General features: G+C 47.9%; 1 protein-coding gene across 1 annotated transcript in view; it reads left to right on the top strand.

Moving 5' to 3' along the window:
• The window catches only part of CABLES1 (Cdk5 and Abl enzyme substrate 1), a 103,345-nt gene that overhangs the window by 33,461 nt on the left and 47,993 nt on the right, over nucleotides 1-21,891 (top strand). The window contains exons 2-3 of the mRNA XM_069468181.1: nucleotides 9,006-9,077; nucleotides 14,444-14,536. Coding sequence (XP_069324282.1) covers nucleotides 9,006-9,077; nucleotides 14,444-14,536 — 165 coding nt within the window. The remainder of the gene's footprint in view (nucleotides 1-9,005; nucleotides 9,078-14,443; nucleotides 14,537-21,891) is intronic.

Here is a 21,891-nt window from a genome sequence, read left to right as displayed (position 1 = left end):
TGTGTCCTGTAGCAAGATCAAGGCTGTTTATCTCATCAGCCACACACAACCTTTATGGACCCTCATTTTTTTTTCAACCATTATACAGTACCTGCTTCTGCTTCCTGCTGTTCTGCACATGCCATGAGCATGCAGGGCAGGGCCCCTGACTCCGGGATGAGGCTGAATGTGAGTTAGAATGCAGCACTGTTACTCGGCCAGCAGCCCTGGGCTGGCCCCTTGATGTCCTGAAACCCCAAGGATGTCCCGGGAGACTGGGCAGGTGCCTTCAAGATGGCCGTGTGTGTTTGTGTCTGCTGCTGTTTTCCAACCGCCCCTCAACTCCCTGTGTCAGAGGAGTTTGAACTTGTTCCCAGAGGGAATCCCTGTGGATCTTTGAGTTGGGGACCAATGTGATAGAAAGGGTGTTTTATGGGATTAGCTGGGCAGCAGCAGGCAGGATAGGCTGGAGGAACTGCAGGGATGAATTCCTGGCTGCTCTAAACTGTCCTGAACATGGAGCTAACTTCACACCTTGGTTTTCCAGAATTTGGCCAGTCTGATGAGAACCCTTGAAACAAAAGTAAACTCAGGCGAGCCAAGTGCCTTTTGTATTCTCTGTAAACATTTAGAGAGTCACTTTCTTGACCCGCTTATGAAAACGTAAAAACAGATTTTATTTGAACAAGCTGATTGACAACTTTTAGTATATTGATTTTAATTTGATTTTTGCCTGATTCATCAGCTGGAGACTTTAAAACATAGCCAGATTCAAAATCAGTTTTGTAGCATTTTGTATTTTTTTTTAAATAAAAAAATCTAACCATCTTTCCTTTTCTTAAAGATAATCCTATTTTCCTTCCTTTGCAAGAAAGACCCCAGGGACCACCCTGGGGATTTTGAATTGCTTCAGTCTGTGTTCTGGGTTTTGATCTGGCTTTAGGCGTGTTAGCTGGGGCTGGAAGAGAAGGTTTTCCTTGCATGAAGCGAGCCAGCTTGTGCTCCTTTCCTTGCTTGGGGCCACGGCAGGCATCGGGCGACTGGTCCAGGTTGGATGTTCTGCAGGTTTCCCCAGCCTAGTGACCTGGCTCGGCCACTGTGCCACTGTAATGTCAGATTCCAGGCTCTCCTCTGGGATTTCTTCGACCATCTAACAAGTAGCCGTGGCCAGGTGAGTGAGTCAGGGCCACACTTAGTTTCATCAGCATGTTTGCTGCTGCACAAAGCTTTAGGTCCAAAACTAAGCACATGTGTAATGACTGTGTCCTTAGGCTGAAGCTAAGGCCATTTTGCTTTAAGACTATTATTAAGAGGTGACAGCTGACTTTTCTTTCTTCATCTGTGAACACATATGTATTGGTGCAAAACTGTTTGCTTTTAAGTGCGCACAGTCTGATTTGAGTTCTGCTAAAGGAGCATCTGGAATCTTGGCTTTACACGTTGCCAACTCATGAACAATGTTATTATAACGTGTTTGCTGACCGGGGAGCAAGCTAATGGTGCCGTGGCCTTTGACAAGTTAAAGCTGTGTCAGAGAAATGAAGGAAGTAACAGTGGGGTGTTAGAGGAGCATTTTGCTCTAAGAGAGCCTAGTATTTGAAAACCAGCATTTTCACAAAAGATACGTAAATGATAGTATAATTCTTGGGTTTATAGTAGATTATTAAATATGAAATGTCCAACTTCAGATCAAAAGTTTAGCTTATATCTCAAACAAGAAGCAGTCCAATTAATCAAAGTATGTGCCTAAACTATTGTCACAGTTTCGCCATCTTAAAGGTAGCTTGTTTATGCCAGCAGCAAAGAAGCCTAAAGAGCTAGTGGCAATGAAATCGGGAAAGGCGTTTTCTGCAGCTTGTTGAGAATTGAGTATTTTTCGTTGCAAGAAGGGGTCCAATGCCTGGAAGAAGTGGTAGTTGGAGCAAGGTCTGGTGAATATGGTGGATGACAGAGAGTTTCCAAGTCCCCCTGCTGTAGTTTGAGTAGCATTGTTTTTTGTAGCATGTGGTCTTGCAAGAGGATTGTCCTGTCTCTGTTGACCAATCTCGGCTGCTCATTCGCAAGCATCCTCATAATTTCATCCAGTTGGTTGCAGTAGACATCCACTGTAATCAGTTGACCAGGTTTCCTGAAGCTGTAGTGGAAAATACCAGTGCTGGATCACTAAACAGACACCATTAGATTTTTTGGATGAATATAAGGTTTTGGACTGTGTTTTGGCATTTCGTCTTTATCCAACCATTGTGCCGAACACTTGCGATTGTCAAAAAGAATCCATTTTGCATCACACGTAACAATATGGTGTAGAAATGGTTTGCCTTAATGTCGTGACAGCAAAGAAAGGCAAGCTTCAAGACAATTTCTCTTCTGATGCTCGTTTAATTCAAGTGGAATCCATCTACCCAGCTTCTTTACCTTGCCCATTTGTTTCAAATGGTCCAATATTGTTGGAATAGTAACGTCCAAGCTTGTTGCTAATTCACACATAGGTTGAGTTGGATTTGCTTCCACTACAGTTTTCAGTTTATCATTATCCCCCTTGGTCTCAGGTCACCCAGATGGCTCATTTTCTAGATTACAGTCACCAGAGTGGAACTTCGCAAACCATCGATGTACTGTGATGTGGGGATACAAAAACCAGGGAATGGAGGCTTTGCCCAAAAAGTGTGAGATCTTATAACATTTTACAAAGGGGTTTTCTGGCTGCCAAAAAGACAGCTCTGCTTTCTAGGTGCTGTGCCCAAGCCTTTTCTTGCTGGGTCCTGGTTGGGCACCTTGAGACTTTGAGACTTTAAATCAGCAAAGGAACCAAAGAGATGTAGCTCACTGAGTGTGTGAGGTTGGAGTGGGACTTCTCGCTGTCCCCAGCCCCTTCCCTGTAACCTTGTCCTGAGGCATTGGGAAGCTTTGTGAGGATGATTTCTAGGCTCTGTTGACCAGACTGGGAACTCATATATTACATAGATCAGGCCCACTAATAATTGTGTGGAAAAGCATCAAGTGGAAAGTCAGGAGCTCTTTGGGAAAAGTCCAGGAATACACCCGCCTGGTGAGGGTGTTCATTAGTGCATTCAGCGGCCGTGATTGAGCACCTGCTGTTGGCTAAGCATGGTCTCTCCCCAGAGACTCACAGGAGGGGACGGCATGGGCCTCCCCGGACCAGCTCACTGTCTGGGCTGGTTCAGTTCTGTTTGAGGGAGGGACTTTGGTCATTGGCAGAAAGACCTAAGTACCAAAGCAAATAAATTACAAGCTTGGCGGATGTCTTGTGACTATATTAAGGTGTTATTTTTATGATAGGGTTTTTTGGTCATAATAACTGTCTGAACAGGTGTGAAGCAGTCATGACCTCAGCTCCCCCATCACCTTGTAATTGAGGTATCCATGACGCCCTCTCTTCCTCCACCCTGTGAAGAGGTAACTGTGCCGTTTGGTGGCCCAGCTTGTAGCCAGGAAAGGGGGATTCTTGCTTAGGGAACACTAGAGCCATAGAGGAAGTTCTTTTTTGTGAGTAGAGAAACGATTGGCCTAGGTGTCTGCCTGTCCCTTCCTGCTCTCAGAGCTCATGTTTTGCTCCCAGAGAACACAGAACTAGTGCTTTGCATATATGTAACGTGGATATATTATATACATCATCCGCCTGTTTGTACTTGCAAACCTTTGGTCTTTCTTCAGCCTCAGTTCTCCAGCCTAATTAGCCCCTTTCCTTTTGCTTGTTGAAACTTAAAAGACGCTTATTCAAGGGTAAAAGAGACAACTTACTATTTAGGGGTTGGTTATGATCATTTCATTCCCAGGTTTGCTGATGCAGGAGAGTAAGGTGAGTAAGTGGAGTGTTAGGAGTCGATTCTCAGCCACCTTCGGCCTGGGCGGGATGTTGGAGATGGCTGTTCAATGGGACTCAACTGTCCCACTCACTCGAATTCCCTGGGAGCCTTTAAAAGCCCCTCACCCAGTCACACCCAGACCAGTAAGTCAGCATCTTGGGGGGCAGGCCCAGGCTTCAGTGATTTCTAACGTTCCCCAAGGGAGTCCACTGTGCAGCCAGGGTCGAGAGCACTGACCTAGCGTAATATCCACATGGTAGACTGGTCCTAACTCTCGGGCCGAAGCTTTCCCCTGCAGTGCCCGTGCCTTATGTTGTCCTTTGGGCTGGGCTGCTGCCCCAGTTGGCTCCATAAGGAAATCGGCCTTGACCAGCTTGTCCCACTGGACCCCAAGATGGCCCTGATGCAGCCTCACTGGGGCCTCACTGATGCAGCAGGGACAGCAGGGACAGCAGCGACAGCAGCAACTCCCACCCCCTGCCATTCCTGGCACTCTGTTTCCCAAGCTAAGAATTGGGTCCTCTTCCAAAAGAGCTGATGAGGGTGCCCTGACCATGCACAGCTCCCACCCTGCCCCTCTCCTGGGGTTCTCCGAGTTGCTGCTGACCAGGACAACAGAGCATTAGCAAGGAGGGCCTTTCGGTGTGGTCAGGCCTCTGGGCCTGCTTCAGTCTGGTCAGTTAGCTTGGATGGTTGACCACTGTTCCTGCCCTGGAACTAAGTCCAGTGACCCCTTGATGCTTAAAAGACACTCTAGAAATGCTGGGCCTGGGTCCTGCCTCTCCTAGTCTTTTGTCACCCCAGCCACACAATTTTCTTTGTGATATTTTTCTCCCTCTCTTCCTCCAGTGACCTTTCCTTAAGCTTTCAGTGTAAGTGGACTTAGTATAACAGTACCATTGTGACCAGCCCGGGGGCCCAGGAACATACAGTGGTTTGCACCTGCAGATGAACTGTTACTCCTTTTTCTTTTTTTTTTTATTTCAGCATATTATGCGGGTACAAAAGTTTAGGTTATGTATATTGCCCGTGCCTCCCCACCCCCCTGAACTGTTACTCCCTAGACATAAGGGGATTAATTTGGTCCAAGTAGATATGTCCAAATGTGCGAGCATGTATCATGAATTATGACTTCCTTGCTCAGACAGAGTCAGGCATTCAGAGGATAGTGTAAAATGAGTCTGGGTGCTTTTGGGAAGCTGACTCATGTATGAACATTAAGTGTGAACCACATCGGCCTCCAAAGTGTGGCCAGCGTGGAAGGTCCTGACATGTCGTTATCAGATGAGTCGGGGACCCTGAGTATTATGTTCCGTCTGGAGACAGACACTTCCATTGGATGATGTCGGTGCATGATGCTTTTGCTTTGAGCCCTGCCGGTCTCTTACTGAATGTCTGCTTGGTTAGGAAGGTAGCATGCTATTTTGGTCCAGGGCTAAGTATTCTTTGTCAGCCATTAAAATACGCAAAGACCTCTACTTGTTAACTGTGCCCATGATGAGGAGTTTGCATAGTAATGGGCTTAGTTTAGGAGGCAAATTGCAGGGTGAAAAGTGGCTTTTCTGCCCTCAGCCTTCTCCGGTGCCAGCCCCCTGGGGACAGAAGGGGAGGGGGATGTTCCTGCATACCTTGGAAGGATCTAGCAAGGTGGTAGGGGCAGAGAGGAGCACCACTGAGTTACACCACCAGTTCACAGGGCAGTCTGGAGGCAGCAGATAGGAGGCAGGAAGGGCTGTCACCTTGGGGTAGAATGATTTCTTTACAATGACTGCTGGTGGTCCCTTTCCAAGCTCTGTGTCTCCATCTCAAAGAATATACAGGTTGGTTCCATTCACAAAGAAGGAAAGCACATCTGCTGAATTTAAAGGAACAGGTGGGCATTTGGGCTTTGGATTATTTTCCCTTCAAGGAATCTGGACTTTAAGTGCCCCTGTGCACACACACAAGTGTGTGTCTGTCAGTCTGTCTGAGTTCAAACTGCTTAACAAAGTACTGTAATAAACCAGGTGGCTTATGAACAATAGAAGTTTGTTTTTTCACAGTTCTGGAGGCTAGAAGTCCGACATCTGGATGTCAGCAAGGTTGGGGTCCGGTGAGGGCTCCCCCGGGTTACAGACTACGGACTTCTTGTGTCCTCACATGGCAGAAGGGGAGCTGGGAGCTCTCTGGGGCCCCCTTTACCCGGGCACTAATCCATTCGTGAGGGCTCCATCCTCGTGACAGAATCACTTCCCAAAGACTCTACCTCCTAACGCCATCACAGTGGGGTTAGGATTTGAACACAGGAATTTGGGGAGGACACAGACATTTAGTCTACAACAATGTGTGTGTGTGTGAATCTGTGCCTGTTCAACTCAAGAGGAGAGTTATTAGATGTGCTGGCTTTTAAAAAAACAAATGTTATAACCATATAGAAAGATATATTCTATTTTGGTTATTTTCCAAGTAAGCACCTCTCTTTTCTAGTATGGGAAGAGCTGGGTGCAGCTTTTAGAGAGGGGAGTTATCAGGATGTGTGGTTTTGCAGATGGGCCTGCTTTTCTGGGGTGAGCACCCTGGGCTGAATGTTGGGCCAGAGTCTGTGGGGCCCGGGCCCAGGGCCTTGTGTTCACCGCGGGATTTAGCTGGAGTGTTCTCTATACTGCAGCCCCCAACAGCACGGGGGGCGGGAGGGATTGTTAATGGGATTCCTCAGTGGTTGCCATCCTGTGGGTTCCCATTTGCCTCTGAGGCCTTGAGGACAGGAGTGCAGCCTGGTTCAGCTGTGGCCTCCAGCAGGCTGGGCTCGCCGTTACGTGGGTGGAGCAGGTGGGCAAGGGTGCGTTGAGAGGATGAACCTGCCTGGGCCATGCTGGGGCCTGGGCTGTGTCTGTGCTGCCAGGAGCCCACCCCGAGCTTCCCCGGGACCTCCTTAGGATAACCGGGGGAGGGCAGCTGGCCGTCCTTAGTCTCCTGGCTTGCAGAGTGAACAAAACGTCCAGTGCCTGTTTGCTGATCACCTGGAAGTGCTGTTCTACAACAGACAGCACACAGCGTGACAGGACGTGTTGGGCTTTCCAGGATCTGAAACCTATACATTTCCTTCTGCCTGTGGGTATGAGTTATCTCTAATGCCAGCTTAGGTGTGCACACTCAAATTAGTCTTTCATTTTGGATTTAAAAACTCAGAACATTCTCCAGAGATAAGCAGAGTAAATATTTTAATCACTACCTCCTGGCTGCGGGGAGACACGGGCACTAAGTGAGGGTGGTGGAAGGAGGCCTGGGGACACCAATTTTTTAGATGTTGCTTCCCGGAGCCCCGCGTTGTGTACACATGCAGTTAGTTATGCTTGCGGGGGTGTGCGTGTGAGCCCACCGCTCACTTGCTGGCCTTCCTAGGATTCACTGAGATTGCAGAGGGCTGTGCCTCAACTGACAACGTCAGTGCTTCGTCACTTGTCACAGGAGTCTTGGCAGGCTGAGTCCACAGAGTTACGGGGCTGCACAGGGAAGTCCTGTTAACTAATGACTTGGCCGCCTATAACATCGATTTCCCACCCCCTTAGGTCCCCTCTGTACCAATCTCAGATAAAACCAGTGTCTCCCCCACAGCTCTGGCTGACTTTTGGAAATCTGGCAATATTATGGAAATGGAACTTCATTTTTGGTCAATTGCAGAGTGAAACCGCAGTCCCGTGGCAGGTTCATTGTATTGTGAAGGGACAGATGTTGGAGAACTGCTTGGTTCACAAATATTGAAGAATAGGATCTGAGAGAATTAGACCAGTTTACAGTTAGAGAAAAGGAGGAGGAGGATTTTTGGGCACAGGGTCTCGCTCTGTTGCCCAGGGTGGAGCGCAGGGGTATCATTATAGCTCTCTGCAGCCCCCAACTCCTGGGCTCAAATGATCCTCCTGCCTTAGCCTCCCCAGTAGCTGGGACTACAGGTGTACAGCACCACACTCAGCTAATTTTTTTATTTTGTAGAATTGGGGTCTATGTTGCCCAGGCTGATCTCAAACTCCTGGTCTCAAGCAGTCCTCCTGCCTCGGCCTCCCAGAGATGATAGCCACGTGCAGGCACTGAAGAGTATTTTTTAAAGGATTTGAATATCAAAAGATTAAGAAAGGGTTTTGGAAAATTGATGGAGCCCTGGAATAGTTTGCAAAAACGACCTTTCTGATTGTCTTACTAAAGTAAAACATGAAGCAGGAGGTATCAGGGTTGTTGGTCAGAACAAGTACCCACAAAATTTTGAAAAACCAAACAGTTGTTTTATTTTTTGTTCTGTAGAACAAATTAGAACATTATAATTGCATGTTCTTAACCTAAATTTTGTCAAATGTAATTTTAAAAAGACTTATCTTTATATTTCTAGTCCCCCCTCCTTTTTTTTTTAAAAGGTAAAGACCCAGTTGAACTTTCCTATCCACCCCCCACCACCATATCATTTACTATGAAATTATGGTCCTTATTCAAGTGGACTTATTTTAAGTTACCACCACCCCACCCTGCTCCCTGGACCTGATATTCTTAGTTAACTAGGACCTGTTCTTATTTCAGCCTGGCAAAAGAAACTGGTAGATTGAGGAGGTGTTAGCAGGTGGTTTGCAATTCTTTAGCAGCCCAGAAGAGGTAATGTTTTGCATAATCATGCCGCATATTTATTCTTATGGGTCTCTGAGAAACTCTCCCAAAGGAATAATTTCTTCCTATGTCTAGTTGCTCTTGAAATCATGGCTGTCCAGAGACTATAACTTTTTCATTGCATCCTAGTGATTTTGAAGTTTTATTTAATAGGGTTTTAAAATTTAATATTTATCAGTTACCTAGTTCAGACCACTGATATTTGAATACTTAACAGAATGCTTTAGAAAAACTACACACAGTGCCCAAGTTATACTGTATATTATAGGAAGGACCTTGTCTTTTTTTTTTGGTCTTTGGGGAAAATTGCAGCATGAAAAGGGCCCCTTTCTTAATCACCACAAAGAGGCCTTCTACCCAGGGAGAATGTTTGGAATTCAGCCAGGCAAGATGGGCCTGGTATTCACCGTGCAGGGTGTGGACATGGCATCCTCTTAGAGACAGCTTTTGTCTGATCTTTTTTTTTTTAATGGACTTCATTTTGCGGGGACAGTTTGAGATTTACAGAAATGTCTGATCAGTTTTATAGTACAGTTTTAACTCCTGGAATTCTTTTCCCTCTCTCTGCAGACGGCGCCTCATCTCCCAGAGATCTTCCTTGGAGACCCTGGAAGATATTGAGGAGAATGCCCCTCTCCGGAGGTAAGTGCTCGATGTTTCAATTCATGCGTATGTGAATGGCTTGTAGGGTAAAATGACAGCCAAAGATGGTTATTTTTTTAAGTCCTTGATGTATAGAATAAATTTTAAAATGACCGTCTGAATCCCAGGAACTATGGAACATACTTCTAGTTTGGAACCCCACCCCTGAGGAGCATCGGAACTAGAAAATGATCAAATCTTAATTATGTATTGGAACAGCCCCCGTTTGCACGTGAATTTGGGTGCTTTTCTGCCTGTGGTTTCCTTTTCATTCCTAAAGCTGCTGCTCATTGAAAGAAGAGCCCAGCATTGTCCTGGCCTTTCTCCCAGGTGCAGTTACACAGTAGTTGTGGTTCTGGACTTCGGTCTTCAGCAGGTGGGACACCAGAGCTCCTTAGGAGGGGCCCTGACGTCACCTCCTCGCTAGTTGCTGGGGAAGCCCAGTTAGGACAGTGTGAGTGCTCCCTTGGGTCTGAAATGCTCCGTTTCTCTCTTGGGATTAGAAAAGTGCTTGCAGGCATCTTTTTGGCTGACAGCAGTTGCTGAGCTGTGCTGTGCTAGGCCTGGCAGGTTCCTCTCCTGTGGTCCAGCCACAGCATCCAGCCAGGCCCTCCTCGTGGAGGAGAAAGCGCTCGAGTACTGCATCTGCTTTCGTCCTCCCTGCAGCCCCGAGCTGGGTGGGGCTGTGGTGGGGGCCCCGCCCTGCAGAAGTATCTAGGAAGATGGATGCAGGGTCTTCACAAGAACTGCGGGGGAGATGGCAGCAGGGAGGACTAAGGTAGGATGTGGGCACCCAGGTACTGGCAGGGGAACCTGCATCTTCACCCCGTGTGCCTTGTCACCTGACCAGGATGGGGGAGTCCCTGGCTCCTCCCTTTGAGCCTGGGAGGTCGCTGCTGTGGAGCGGGGAGCCTTACCCCAGAGCCCGCACCTGTCGTGTCCACAGGCTCCACCCACGCGAAGAACACGGACAGGCCTGGGGTCCGAGCAAAAGTGTCAGAGGTCTGTGAACCTCATCCCTGATGTCATCCCAAAGACAAAGTCAGGGCCAAGCAGTCTGATCTCCACTTTTAAAGTCTTTTTAAAAATGTAGGTAACCTGTAGGCGCTTCTTAGGATGAATGGCGTGTGGCTGCGCGTACACGTGGCTTGGGCACGAGTGTTCTGCGAGGCAGTATTCAGTGTTGGAGGAGGCTGTTTCCCTGCAGGAGTCATACAAAAAGCTACATTGCAAATCAAATTAGGGAGTTGGTTTTGGTCCAAACACTCAGCGAGGAGAAACGTTCTCAGGCACACCAAGTGGCTTTGGCGTTAGAGCACGTGAGGTTGCCTTCGGACCAAGGCTGTCCCTCACCCTCATCACAGACGAGAGAATCAGTGAGTAAAGCTGAGAAGCCCCTGGTGTCTGAAGAGGCTGCTGGAAGCCACAGTCCTTGGAAGAACAAAGAATGTGGTAACTGTGAGCAAAGGAAGCCAGGTGATGCAGGGTGCAGGCTAAGAAGTGTTATTCCCTCCTCAGGGATTTCCGGACAGGACTGTGGAGCCTCAGGGTGCAGGTCTTAAGCACCCTGGCCTCTCAGGGTGGCTACGCGGAGGCCCAGGGAAGACTGTGTTCCTGCTCTGCACCCTGTCACCCCTGTTCCCTGCGCGAATCTCTGCCCTCTGCTCCTCAGCCCTGTGGTAGCACAAACGAGAGGAGTAAAAACTGTGACTTCGTTCAGCTCTCACTTACAGAATACTACGCCGAATTGCCAGCGAATGTTGTGTTATAAGATTTAAAGACTAAGTCGGAAATCAAGGGAGTTTGGGCAGCTTTAGAAATCTTTATTCCCCACATGGACTTTTTTTGAATTTAAAAAAGATTCTCCTATTTACTTAGAAATTAACTTATTCCTAGGAAATAAAACTAAGCAAAGTGTAGAAGAAGGGACATGAGTTTGGGAGTTGGGAGACCCGAGTTCTTAGTCTGACTCTTCCAACTGCTTATGTGGCCTCAGGAATTTGCTTAGTGTCTTTGGGGCCTCTGTTTTCCCATCTGTAAAATGGGAAGGCCGCATCAGCTGGCCTCTGAGGTCCTTCCCAGTCTGTGAAATGAAGGTACCCATAATGATGCTGAAATGTTTTGGGAATTGTGGGGGCTGAAGGCTATTAGCCCAACTTGCTTTCAAGCTTAGCCCAAGAACAAATTGCTCCAAGGCATCTATTAAACCTTTTGCATAATTAAGTGTATCCTGTAATCAGTGCTAACAAGAAATAGCTAATCTTTCATTAAATTAGTTTTTAATTTAATTCTATCCTAATTTAATTTTGCATCATTTAAAATGTGTGTTTTTAAATGGATGTTTACAGGTTAATGCAGGCAGCTTTGAAATTAATTGGTTCTTTGCTTAACCTGCCGCAACCTGAGCGCTCAGTGTTCCAGTTTCCTTGGCAATTGTTGCTAACGCCACAATTCTCTTAATGCATTTCTTAGATTCCCTGGTGGTTTAGTTGAATGCTTAAAAATATGCAAGACAACAAACAGCTTGCCGAATGGAGGGCCAGATTAGTAGGGGGTATATATAGTTAGAATTGGGTGCCGATGGAAATAAAAGACCTTTGTTAAGTCATCCTGTCAAAAGCCATACTTTCCTCTTGTACATGGCAGTTTGATAGTGTATTTCCTGTGTCCACCCAGAACGCCAAGATTTAAGCATTTATAATGAGAGGACTTGGACTGGGGCGTTTCCTACCTGCCTGGTAGTTACCCGATGTCCAAAAATAAGGACTTGGGCCGTCTCTACTAGGTGTTGAGAAAACCTTGGTTTGTCTGCGGCAAATGTGGCAGCCGTCAGCACCTGCCCTGGTTTGCCAGACGTCTGTGTTGATGGGTGCTCTGGCCACAGCTGTGAAAGCCATCCCGGCTGCCGCCTCCTTCCCCTGCGGGTGTGGACGGCCACCTGTGGCCCTTCGACTTGCAGTTCCAGCAGAAGGCCGAGGAATTTGGGGCCCCTCTTTCGGCAGGCACTGGTGTCAGGGAGCAGCTCCTCGGTCCCCTGCTGGCATCGGGGCCGGCTTCCTGCAGCTGCAAGGTGGGAGGAGGAAGGTGCCGGAGCGTGCTGAGGTGGCAGGATCCGTGGGCTTCCGGAACCCACTCGCAGTCTTGCTCTTGGCCCGCTGCCCTCAGACTGGCTGGCCCCAGGGAGCTCTGCTTTTGGGGAGGGAAACGAGGGAAGGGTATGAACACCCCTGAACCCTTGGCCCTGTCCGGAAACCACTAGAGACATGCCTTTATGCTTTCAGAGAGTCTCTTCTCTCCAGTGACTCCATGTTTCTAGAACCTTCTTTGTGTGAGAGACACTTGGCAACCTTGACTGGCCTGCAGACTCAAGCAGTCATTCTGGCGCTAGCACTGAGGCAGTTTGGGGGTCTGGGTCTGCGTCCAGAGCAGCCGCATGAAGGCAGAGTGAGGCTCCTTCTGCCTACACCGAGGAGCGGGGGAAATCTGGGGTTGGGAGCGTGGTGTAGGGGAGGGAGTGGTGGGCTCCATCCCCTCTCCTCGCCCTGCCCAAAGCCCACAGGAAGCCTCTGCTAAGTGCCCTCAAACAGGGCTCTGCGAGTCTTTAAAAGAATCTTCATTTAAAGCCAAGAATTCAGGACATTTAATGAGGGGCTGCAGTTTTCTTCCTGTAAGAATATAGGAAGCAAATAGTAATGTAATAGGTACCCTTTGTAGCTAATGGTTTGTTAATAATAAGGACACTTGAAATTTGAATATGAATATTTTTATGTATGTGTAAATATGTATATTGTATTTGAATATGTCACTTGACAGTTTATGAAGCTTACACATGGTATCGTATTAAATCCTCATAACAGCAGGGAGGGATGGATAGGTTGGGGTCAGTAGTGAGTTTGGGAGCAGAGGCCAGGAGGACCATGGTGTCTGCTGAGGCTTCTTGCTCCTGTGTAGTGGACAGCGACCAAAAGTGGGGCTTTCCTCTGGACCTATGGCCCATGGAACCCCTTTTTCCTGAGAACAGCCACCAAATACATACCCGATTGCATGCCCTTGTTTTAAATGTATTTACTTCAGTGTTATTTATTCAAGTTAAATTACATTTTAAGATACTATTTCTTATGGAAAATAAATGCTTCAGCACTCTCTAGGAAAGCCTTCTAGGGAGCCCACGCCTACTAGCAGGGCGGCTGGGGGATGAGCCAGGCCTGAGCCCCTGGAGGTGGCCCTTGGGAGAGAGCAGAGACGGAGGTCACTCTGTAGGTCTGCAACCCGCCCCCCGCCCCACCCTCCCCTCAACTGAGCGTCCTTGTTGGGTTAGCTCTTTCCTCCTGTGTCTGAAGCCTCAAAGGTTAGAACTGACCGAATCCAGGTGACGTCCCAACCCGGAGCTCGTCCCAACCCGGACCTCGGCCTGGGCTTCGGGAAGCTGGGCACTGCTTCTCCGGAACTCTCTTTCTTAAGCGCAAAGTCACAGGTACCCATGTCCCGCGACAGGAACCAGCTCTTGGGGCCCGTGGTCAGAAAGGTTTTTTGGTAGCAAAAAACCGAAATAGAAAAGTCATAGCTCTTTTTATCAAGAAAAGAGTAAGCTGCAGGCTCTGGTTGGTTTTTGTTGGTGGTGCAGTTTTGTAACTTAGAATTTGCCAGGTAACTTTAAAAACACTCTATGCAAATAAAATCTTGGCCTGTGGTCTGTTTGCCAGTCCCACAGTACAAGCAAATGTCCTATATGCCAGGGGAAAGGGGATATTTTGAATCCAAGGCACGTTAGTTCAACAAATGTTCATTTAAAATTTATCAAAAAAAAAAAAAAAAAATACCCAGCAACAAGCTGGGTCTCCGATTCTCATTCAGTTTAAAGCTGTGACTTCTCAGGCGCAGACCGTGATCACTGAGGAGAGGAATTCAGGCCAGAAGCCTGTTACAGAAGAAAAATGCTTCAGGGTTGTTTTTAAACTGAATTTTCCAATGTCTTTTCCCCCGTTTATAAGTCCTTTAAATATACAGTTTTCGTTGATACAGGAGGATCCTTTTTAAGATGACGATAAAGAATAATGTCTTTGGAATCTGTGTAGATTATTTTATTGCAACTGGGGACAATAGTTTTCATTCACTGGCATTTCAGAGACCCACATAAAATATTATCGGTATTATCAAGGAAGTTGTCTGTCATTGGGTTTGGGTTTTTTTTTTTTTTTAAAGCGTCCTTGCTGCCAGCCGTATTGTCTTCATTATCCCTGCGACTCATGCCTGCCTTGGGTGACTCACACCATTTGTCTGGTCTTTCCTTCCTGTCTTTGTGTGGAGATATCTCAGCTGTCCAGCGGGCAACTGACTGTGGTTTTGAAATGACTTTTATTTTTCAGATGTCGAACTCTCTCAGGTTCGCCCAGACCAAAGAATTTTAAGAAGATTCATTTTATCAAGAACATGCGGCAACACGATACCAGGAATGGCAGGTACTACGGTCACACAAAAAGCTGCCTGCTGGCGGGTGGCCTGGGGCAGGGAGGAGGGGACAGTTCTAATGGCCACGACTCGGCAAAGCCAGGCCCACACTTTTAAGATGAACAGCATCTCACGGAACCTCCCAGACAATTTCCACCCCTCTCACGCCAGAACCACCAGAAGGAATCCGCAGAGAATAAGGCTCCCTCTGGCTTAGTGAGATGTGTAGACCAACAACAAACTGAATTTTTGAATGCACACAGATTTTTAGAGAAACCTTTGAACAGAAAAACAGTTGAGTTTTTATGGGGTTTTGTTTGTTTTCCTGCTTTGTTGGTTTTGTTTTTGTTTTGCACCACCACCGCATGCTTGGGTCGAGAAATGCCCTGCCACATCTGCGCCTGAACTTGGTCTTGGCGCTGGCTTGGATCTCTTTGGGAGAGTAGAATCCCAACTTCCGCCAGCAGATTCCTCCTCGGAGCTGACTCCTATTTCTGGGCCTGCGACATCTGGAGCATGTGTTTCTCCAGCTCTGTAGTTGCTTTTTGGAGAAGCGCTCTTAAATAAAAATTATTGCGGTTGAAATTTATATGGCCTTGATATTAAAACTCTCCAGACAACAAATAGATCGGAATCACTGTTGCCAGCATGCGTGTGATTGAGTGGCTAAGTCCATTCGTCTCAGCCCCGGCAGGACCTGTCCAAGAGCCCTGGGGTCCCCTGTGCTCTGTAGCCCTTAGGGGGGCTCCTCCCCACTGACTTCAATGGGTGAGTTACAGACACTGCCCAGAGCCAGGTCCTGATGCAAAGACCATCCTGTTTGATCTCCCTCTGATTTATAGAAGACCATATGGGCCCCACTAATACTCTCTAATCCACACCAAATGAAAGTTGCCAAAAGTCTTTCAGTTAGACTCATTAAGGCCTGGCATTACTGTATGTAGTTTGGTGGTATAAAATACACTGTACAGCCTGTATAACAATTAAGATTTTTAAAGGCTTGTTTTCTTGAAGTTTATACCCATTTTTTAAGCCTCATAGGGGTAGGGAACATAATTTTATAACAATTGCAGTGGTTTCAGAATAGCAAAATTGAGCTTTCCAAATAATTTTTACATAGTCAGCATATGTTCGTATTTTAAGTACAGAGCTTTTACTTAAAATTTACAGAGCTGTTATTTGTTAAATAGAATATTCTGAGTTTCTGTCTCTCACTCTTATTTTCACTGTCACTTAGAATTATTTTGCCTTATTTATTTAACCACTGGGGTTTTTTTTTTTTTTTGAGGCTTTTACTGACTTTACAAACTTTATTCATGTCATTTTAGTATAATTACTTATCATTGATTTACATATGTGATTTTATCCATAATCTCTTCAACCATAAAACAAATGCAGAAAGTCTTTAATTCCTAAGTGAAATTAATGACAAAGTCCAAGGCATGGGTCAGATTAATAGCATTCCCACCTCTGATGCTGGCTGTTGAGGACACAAAGTCAGGTAATTCCCCTGCATGGCTAGGTAGTGAGATGGTGTAGTGAGTAAAAAGATTTGGATTAATGGGATTCCCGAAGTCCATTAGGAAGCCGCCTTCACCAGCACACCCTTGACCCTGGACAGCAAAGCCTGCGATTGCTGGCAGTTTTGCTGGGGAGTTTTCAAGGAAGCCAGGAAGACTCAGCTTCTCTGAAGATCTGAGCTTGGGGCAGGAAGGAGAGCTCTGCGAGCTGCCACCGTGCCACCGTGCGAGCTGCCATGGTGCGAATCGCAGGCTGTGGGCTGGGGCGCTGGCCAGTTGTATGATATCTTCCCAGGTGAGAGCTGGTTTTCCTGTGCAAACAGAAGATGAAAGGGCTGGCCGGAGGTGCCGGCCCTCCTCTCTCAGGTTTATTAGCAAGGATAGATCCTCCTTAGACAGATGAAAGTGAGAACCTGGGAGGAAGCCAGGAAGAAAATACAATTTCTGAGGTGACGGAAGGAAATTGTGGTCAAGGGCTGATGAATGGGAGGGCGTGTCCCAGCCTTTCGAGAGCGGAGTGCAGCAGGTTTGCCCCACGGCAGCTGGGCGACAGGAGTGGGGTCTCCCGGCACAGGTGACCGGGGCACATGGGGGAGCTCTAGTCCCCACAGTGGTGGGTACGAGGAGTCCTGGTCATGTTGTCAGAGGGAGGGACCTGTGTGATGAGTGGGGGTCTCCAATCCCCCTGCCTCAGGGGCGGGAGGTGAGAGTGTGGCACCTGCTCAGTGTCCCAGGCCCCCAGCAGGCTCCCGCCCAGCTGAGCAACTCTCAGTCGCCGCTGTCCGCTGTGCTGCACCTAGCTGCCGGTCTCCCTGGGACCCCGACTGGCAGGGCCCAGACTCTCAGTCGCAGGCCAAGCCTGGGGCTCGTTTGCTCTTCTGGCCCTGAAGACCCTGGTGTTGTGGCTCCTCCATCCCCAGACCTGCTGACCGTGTGGTAGAGGCCCCAGTATTGAGGAGGGTTTGGAGCCCCTGTTTCAGCAGGGACCACAGTGCAACCCAGGAAACGAGCAGGGAGCCTCTGTCCTGAGACTCAGCGTCTGACCTCACCAAGAGTTTCAAGCACAACTTTGAGATAGAAAAGGGGGCTGGAATTTTTAAAACTGAGAACCAGATATGATAAAAGGCAATACTTAGGGCATTGAAAAAAACAAAGCCAAACAAACCAAAGTATCCCTCCGGATAGATAGTATCAGGGCAGCTGCTTAGAAATAAACCGTGGGGCCCGAGACGGCGCCATGTTCTCCCGTGAGGAGCCGCTGACTCTGTGACCCAGGACGAAGCCCAGCTGCCGAGTGACGTGGAAGTGAAAACCCGCAGTGGACGCGTGTGGTGATGGAGGATGGAGCCCACCTGGAGGAGAAACCGCAGGCATCTGTCTGGAGTCTGAGTCCTGGGAGGCTGGCCGCGGGCCCTCAAGGGATTTGTGTGTGGTTACGGCACAGAGAAACTGGGCTGAGGCGTGTTAGAGCTGTGCTGGAGACCACTGGGCCGGGTGGGGGCCACGGAGGACGGTTCCTGATGCAGATCACAGACCAGGCAGGACAGAGCGATGGGAGGGACAGCGCTGCTGTTGGGACCAGAGCGCAGAGGAGCTCTCGACAGGCCCTGCTGGAGCTGCCCTCAGGAACGATTCTGCCTTGACACGGAAGACAGCCTGGTCCTCGGGGACCTGGGGGATGTCATGCCAGACTTTATAGTTGGAATAGGGAGAGTGCTTTGCTGGGTTTTAGGACCACGGATCTCAGAAACTTCAGACTGAGAAATAGATTCTTGCAGCTGGGACCATGTTGCCAGAAGAGATGACAAAGTTATGAGGACCACAAGGTGACAATGGGCAGCATTTATTGAGTGCTTACTGGGTGCCAGGCTCAAGTACTTAACATGCTTTATGTCATTAACTCAAAACTCAGTAGGTAAGTGTTGAATAAATGAGTAGAGTTACCTTTGTTTTTGTTTGGTTGGTTTTTTTGTTTTTTGAGACAGGGTCTCACTATGTTGCCCAGGCCAGAGGGCAGTGGCTATTCACAGGTGCGATCGTAGTGAACTATAGCCTTGAACTCCTGGGCTCAAGCGATCCTCCCACCTCAGCCTCCCACGTACCTGGTTATTTAGGTGGGCCCTGGGTAATTACAGAGTCCTTAAGAGGAGAAGAGGGAGGCAGGATTGTCAGGGTCAGAGTGACGTGACTGACATGAGAAAGGCTTGTCTGCCCATTGCTGGCTTTGAAGATGGGTATGGATGGAACCAGAAGCCAGGAAATGCAGGCAGCCACTACGGCTGGAAAAGGCAAGAAAACCAGTCTCCCTAGACGCTCCAGTGGGAACCGTCTCTGCCAACACCTTGATTTTCTCCCCATGAGACTCATCTCAGAGTTCTGACCTCTGTAAGGTAATAAATTTGTGGTGTTTTAAGCCACTAACTTTGTGGTAATTTATTAGTGTGTAACCACGGGAAATTAAAACATACGTTATCCCAGTTTACAGAGGAGAAAACTAGAGCACACAGCAAGAAAGTGGGAGGTGGAATTGAAATCTAGGCATCGGATTGCAAACCTCAGCTCTCTTCACCGAAGGGAACGGTGGGAGACAAAGGTGCATATGCCGTAAGACAGCACGTCATGGTGGGTTTTGAGAACATTCTCTGTTGAATTCTGATTTTTAAAATTGTTAGCTAAAGGCCAAGAACTAATGAAAGAATGGCTTAAGGGAACTTGTAAGAATGGGGTGAGGGAGACTAAAGTCCAGAATCAACTAAAGACTGTTTAAAGAAACTTGGAAGCCTCGCACGTTGCTGGCAGGAATGTAAAATGGCACAGCTGCCGTGGGAAACAATTCGGCGGTTCCTCAAAAAGTGAAACATAAAATTACCATATGACCCTGCAATTCGTTGCTAGGTATATACCCAAAAGAGTTGAAAAGATGTATCCAAACAGATATTTGTACACCAAGGCAGCGTTATTCACAACAGCCAAAAGGTGGCAACGACCCCAGTGTCCATCGACAGAAGAATGGATAAAGAAAATGCGGTGCACACACTGGAATAGTATACAGCCGCGAAAAGGAGCGGAGCACTGTTACCTGCTGCAGGGTGTGTGAACCTGGAAAACATCTGAGTGAAATAAGCCAGACGCAGATGGTCAAATATTGTTTGACTCCACATATATGAAATACCCAGAATAGGTAAATCCACAGAGACAGAAAGTAGGGCAGGAGGGAGTTATTGCTTAATGGGTTTAGAGTTTCTAGTTGGGGTGATGTGGAAAGTTTTGGAAATAGATAATGATGGTGGTTGCACAACATTGTACATGTGCTTTAATGACACTAAATTGTACATTTAAAAATGGCTAAGTGGCATGTTTTATGTTACATGTATTTTGCCACAGTAAAATAAAATGAAACACCAGTGATAGCCCTGGGGCTTTTAAAACCATATTCAGAAGAGGAAAGGGAAAAAGGGTGGTGAACTTCTTGGTGATAGTGCAAGGTCAGCAGATGTCAGCTGTGGGCTGACTTTTAGCTTCTCCATCAAGGGGAACTATCAAGTGTAGACTCTAAACAAAGCAATGTGCCAGGTACACAGTAGGCACTCAGTAAGTGTTTGTTGAATAAATGAATGGAGAGGCCTTTCAAGTGAGTTTTGGTCTTCAGGACTAGATCCTGGAGAATGGAAAGAATTTAGAAATACACATGATCTTTAAGATGCCGTGGAATACAAAAGAAATTCTAAGTGTGATGCCAGACAAATGTTGCCTTGAAAAAGTAAAGAAGAGCCTGAGGTGGTAGGAGGGGTAGATGCTATTCTAACAGTCTTAGATGGGCAAGCCCGGGGCCAGTCACTGGCAGAGTGTAGAAGCCAGTGGTCTGTGTGCTTTCAGAACAGGGTGGAGGCTGCTAGCAGTCAACAGGAGCTCCCTAAGAAAAGGTCATGTTCAGTTAGCTGCATGTCTTCGTTGATGGGATAACTGGGTTGAGAAATCAGGGGACTGCCGTGGGCGTTACGTTTATTGATTTCAGCAGAATATTAGGCTGTTCTTCACGACAGCGTGTCCTAACGGATGGAATAGCTAAAGGGGCTGGGTGACCGAGAAGCTAGCGAATTTGTTCACCACCATCATCGTCAGCCTGAGGGCAGTTTGAGTAAAGCAGCACACGGTATTTCCCTTAGCTTGATCTCCTCGCTCCCAGCTGGAGTGACGGCCGTGAACCTCGTTGTCAGCCACGTGGAAGACCAAAAGCAGGGGGAGAAGGAGTGTGACGGATGAGAACCAAGATGCGGATACTTCATCGGCTGGAAGCGCTGGGCCCAGTCACTGAGCTTCACCTTAGCGGGAACAAGTGTAGCTCAGGCGGACTATGGGTTACATTCCTGTGTGGAACAGAGACTTTTCTGAAGTTCACGTGAAAGATAACTCGGCATCTGGATGGACAGTGTGTTCCCATCTAGGCTAACAGTGTGATGTCAGCGCAGAGTGAGCTACTTGAGCTTGTCCAGAGAGAAGGCTGGTGTCACGTTCACGTATCGATTGTGCTGGGGAGAGGGGCTGAAGTGGCTGAGGGGTCAGGGGGCATGGAGGGGCACTCGGGGGCAGACAGTGAGGAGCCCTTGGAGCCGGGATGTGGAGGAGGTGAGGGAGCCCACCCGGCCTTCCCAGTGGGGAAGAGCAGTTGGGGGGGGTGGAACAGCAGGGGCAGAGACACTGAGGCCAGAACACGTGAGTGTGTTTGGGGAAAGCCGCTGTATAGAGTGGAGTCAGGAAGGAAGGAGGAGGATGAGGACGAGAGGTGGCCAGTGGCCGCACACCGCAGCATCTGGAATGGCCGTGACTGTCCTGTGACAAGGCTGGCTGGCGATTGGGAGCTGCCGCCTGCTAGATGGGAGCCGGTCAGCCCGAGCTGTAATCGCTGCGTGCTAGGAGAAGAGCCTACACGGAAGGGACGACACAGCTCAGTCCCCGGGTGCAAGATACCTCCTTGGAAATGACAAGCCTTGACAGAGTCACACTCGTCCCTGGCCCGGTGAACAGGAATCATCCGAGTGGACCACAGCGATTCCAAGCAAGCAGACAGAAAACAGCCAGCGGCTGTCCTGACACTTGTGTCTAGGAGCCCTCACAGTCCTGTTAGGAAAGGACTTCCCCTCTTGGTGCTCCCAGTTCTTGAGATTCCTAAATGTCTAAGAGTGACGGGAGATGAGCCCTTGTTTCAAATGGGCACCCCTTTCAGGCACGCGCCTGGGTGGGTATCGCTGGGCGTCCTTCTGAAGTCGTCTGGTTTTTGAATGTCTGTATTGTATACAAGCGGTGGCTGCACGTGTCCTAGAAGTGCCACCTCCTGGGTCTGGAGTCATTTCACGGTGAACAGGTAGCGAAATGTTCTTGGCAGTGAGTGGGCTGAGCCGTCTTATCCCTTGGGAGGAATTTTCTAAGAGATTTAAAAGGATTTGAGGTGAGAGTGGATAAAGCACTGAGCTAGAGTGTTTTCTCTTTAAAGTGTGAGCTCAGTCGGAAAACTTAGAAAAGATATAGATTTCAGCACCCTTTATTTGCTTTTTAAAGGAAGGTGGAGCCTTTCCTTTCTGTACGAAAAATTTCGGGAGGGGGGAAAGGGGGAGGGGTCATAACTAAATTAAGACCTTGTTTGTGATCTCATCAGTTCCAATCTGTCAGCCTAATTTAGTTTGAAAAATGAGTTGGAGGAAGTGGCACGTTTCAAAAAATAAACCAACTTCTTACCAGCCCGGGAAAGAAGAAAAACGTCATTGCTTTTTCTCCCCGAAACGAATCATCCAATGTGATAGATATTGAGTATCCATCAAACTGGATGCAAAGCACCATGTAGCATCAGC

The sequence above is a fragment of the Eulemur rufifrons genome, chromosome 5 (genome assembly GCF_041146395.1).
Source record: "Eulemur rufifrons isolate Redbay chromosome 5, OSU_ERuf_1, whole genome shotgun sequence".
NCBI classification, from domain to species: Eukaryota; Metazoa; Chordata; class Mammalia; order Primates; family Lemuridae; genus Eulemur; species Eulemur rufifrons.
The sequence above is the reverse complement of the archived record's forward strand: the minus strand, read 5'-3'. Positions and strand labels throughout refer to the sequence as shown.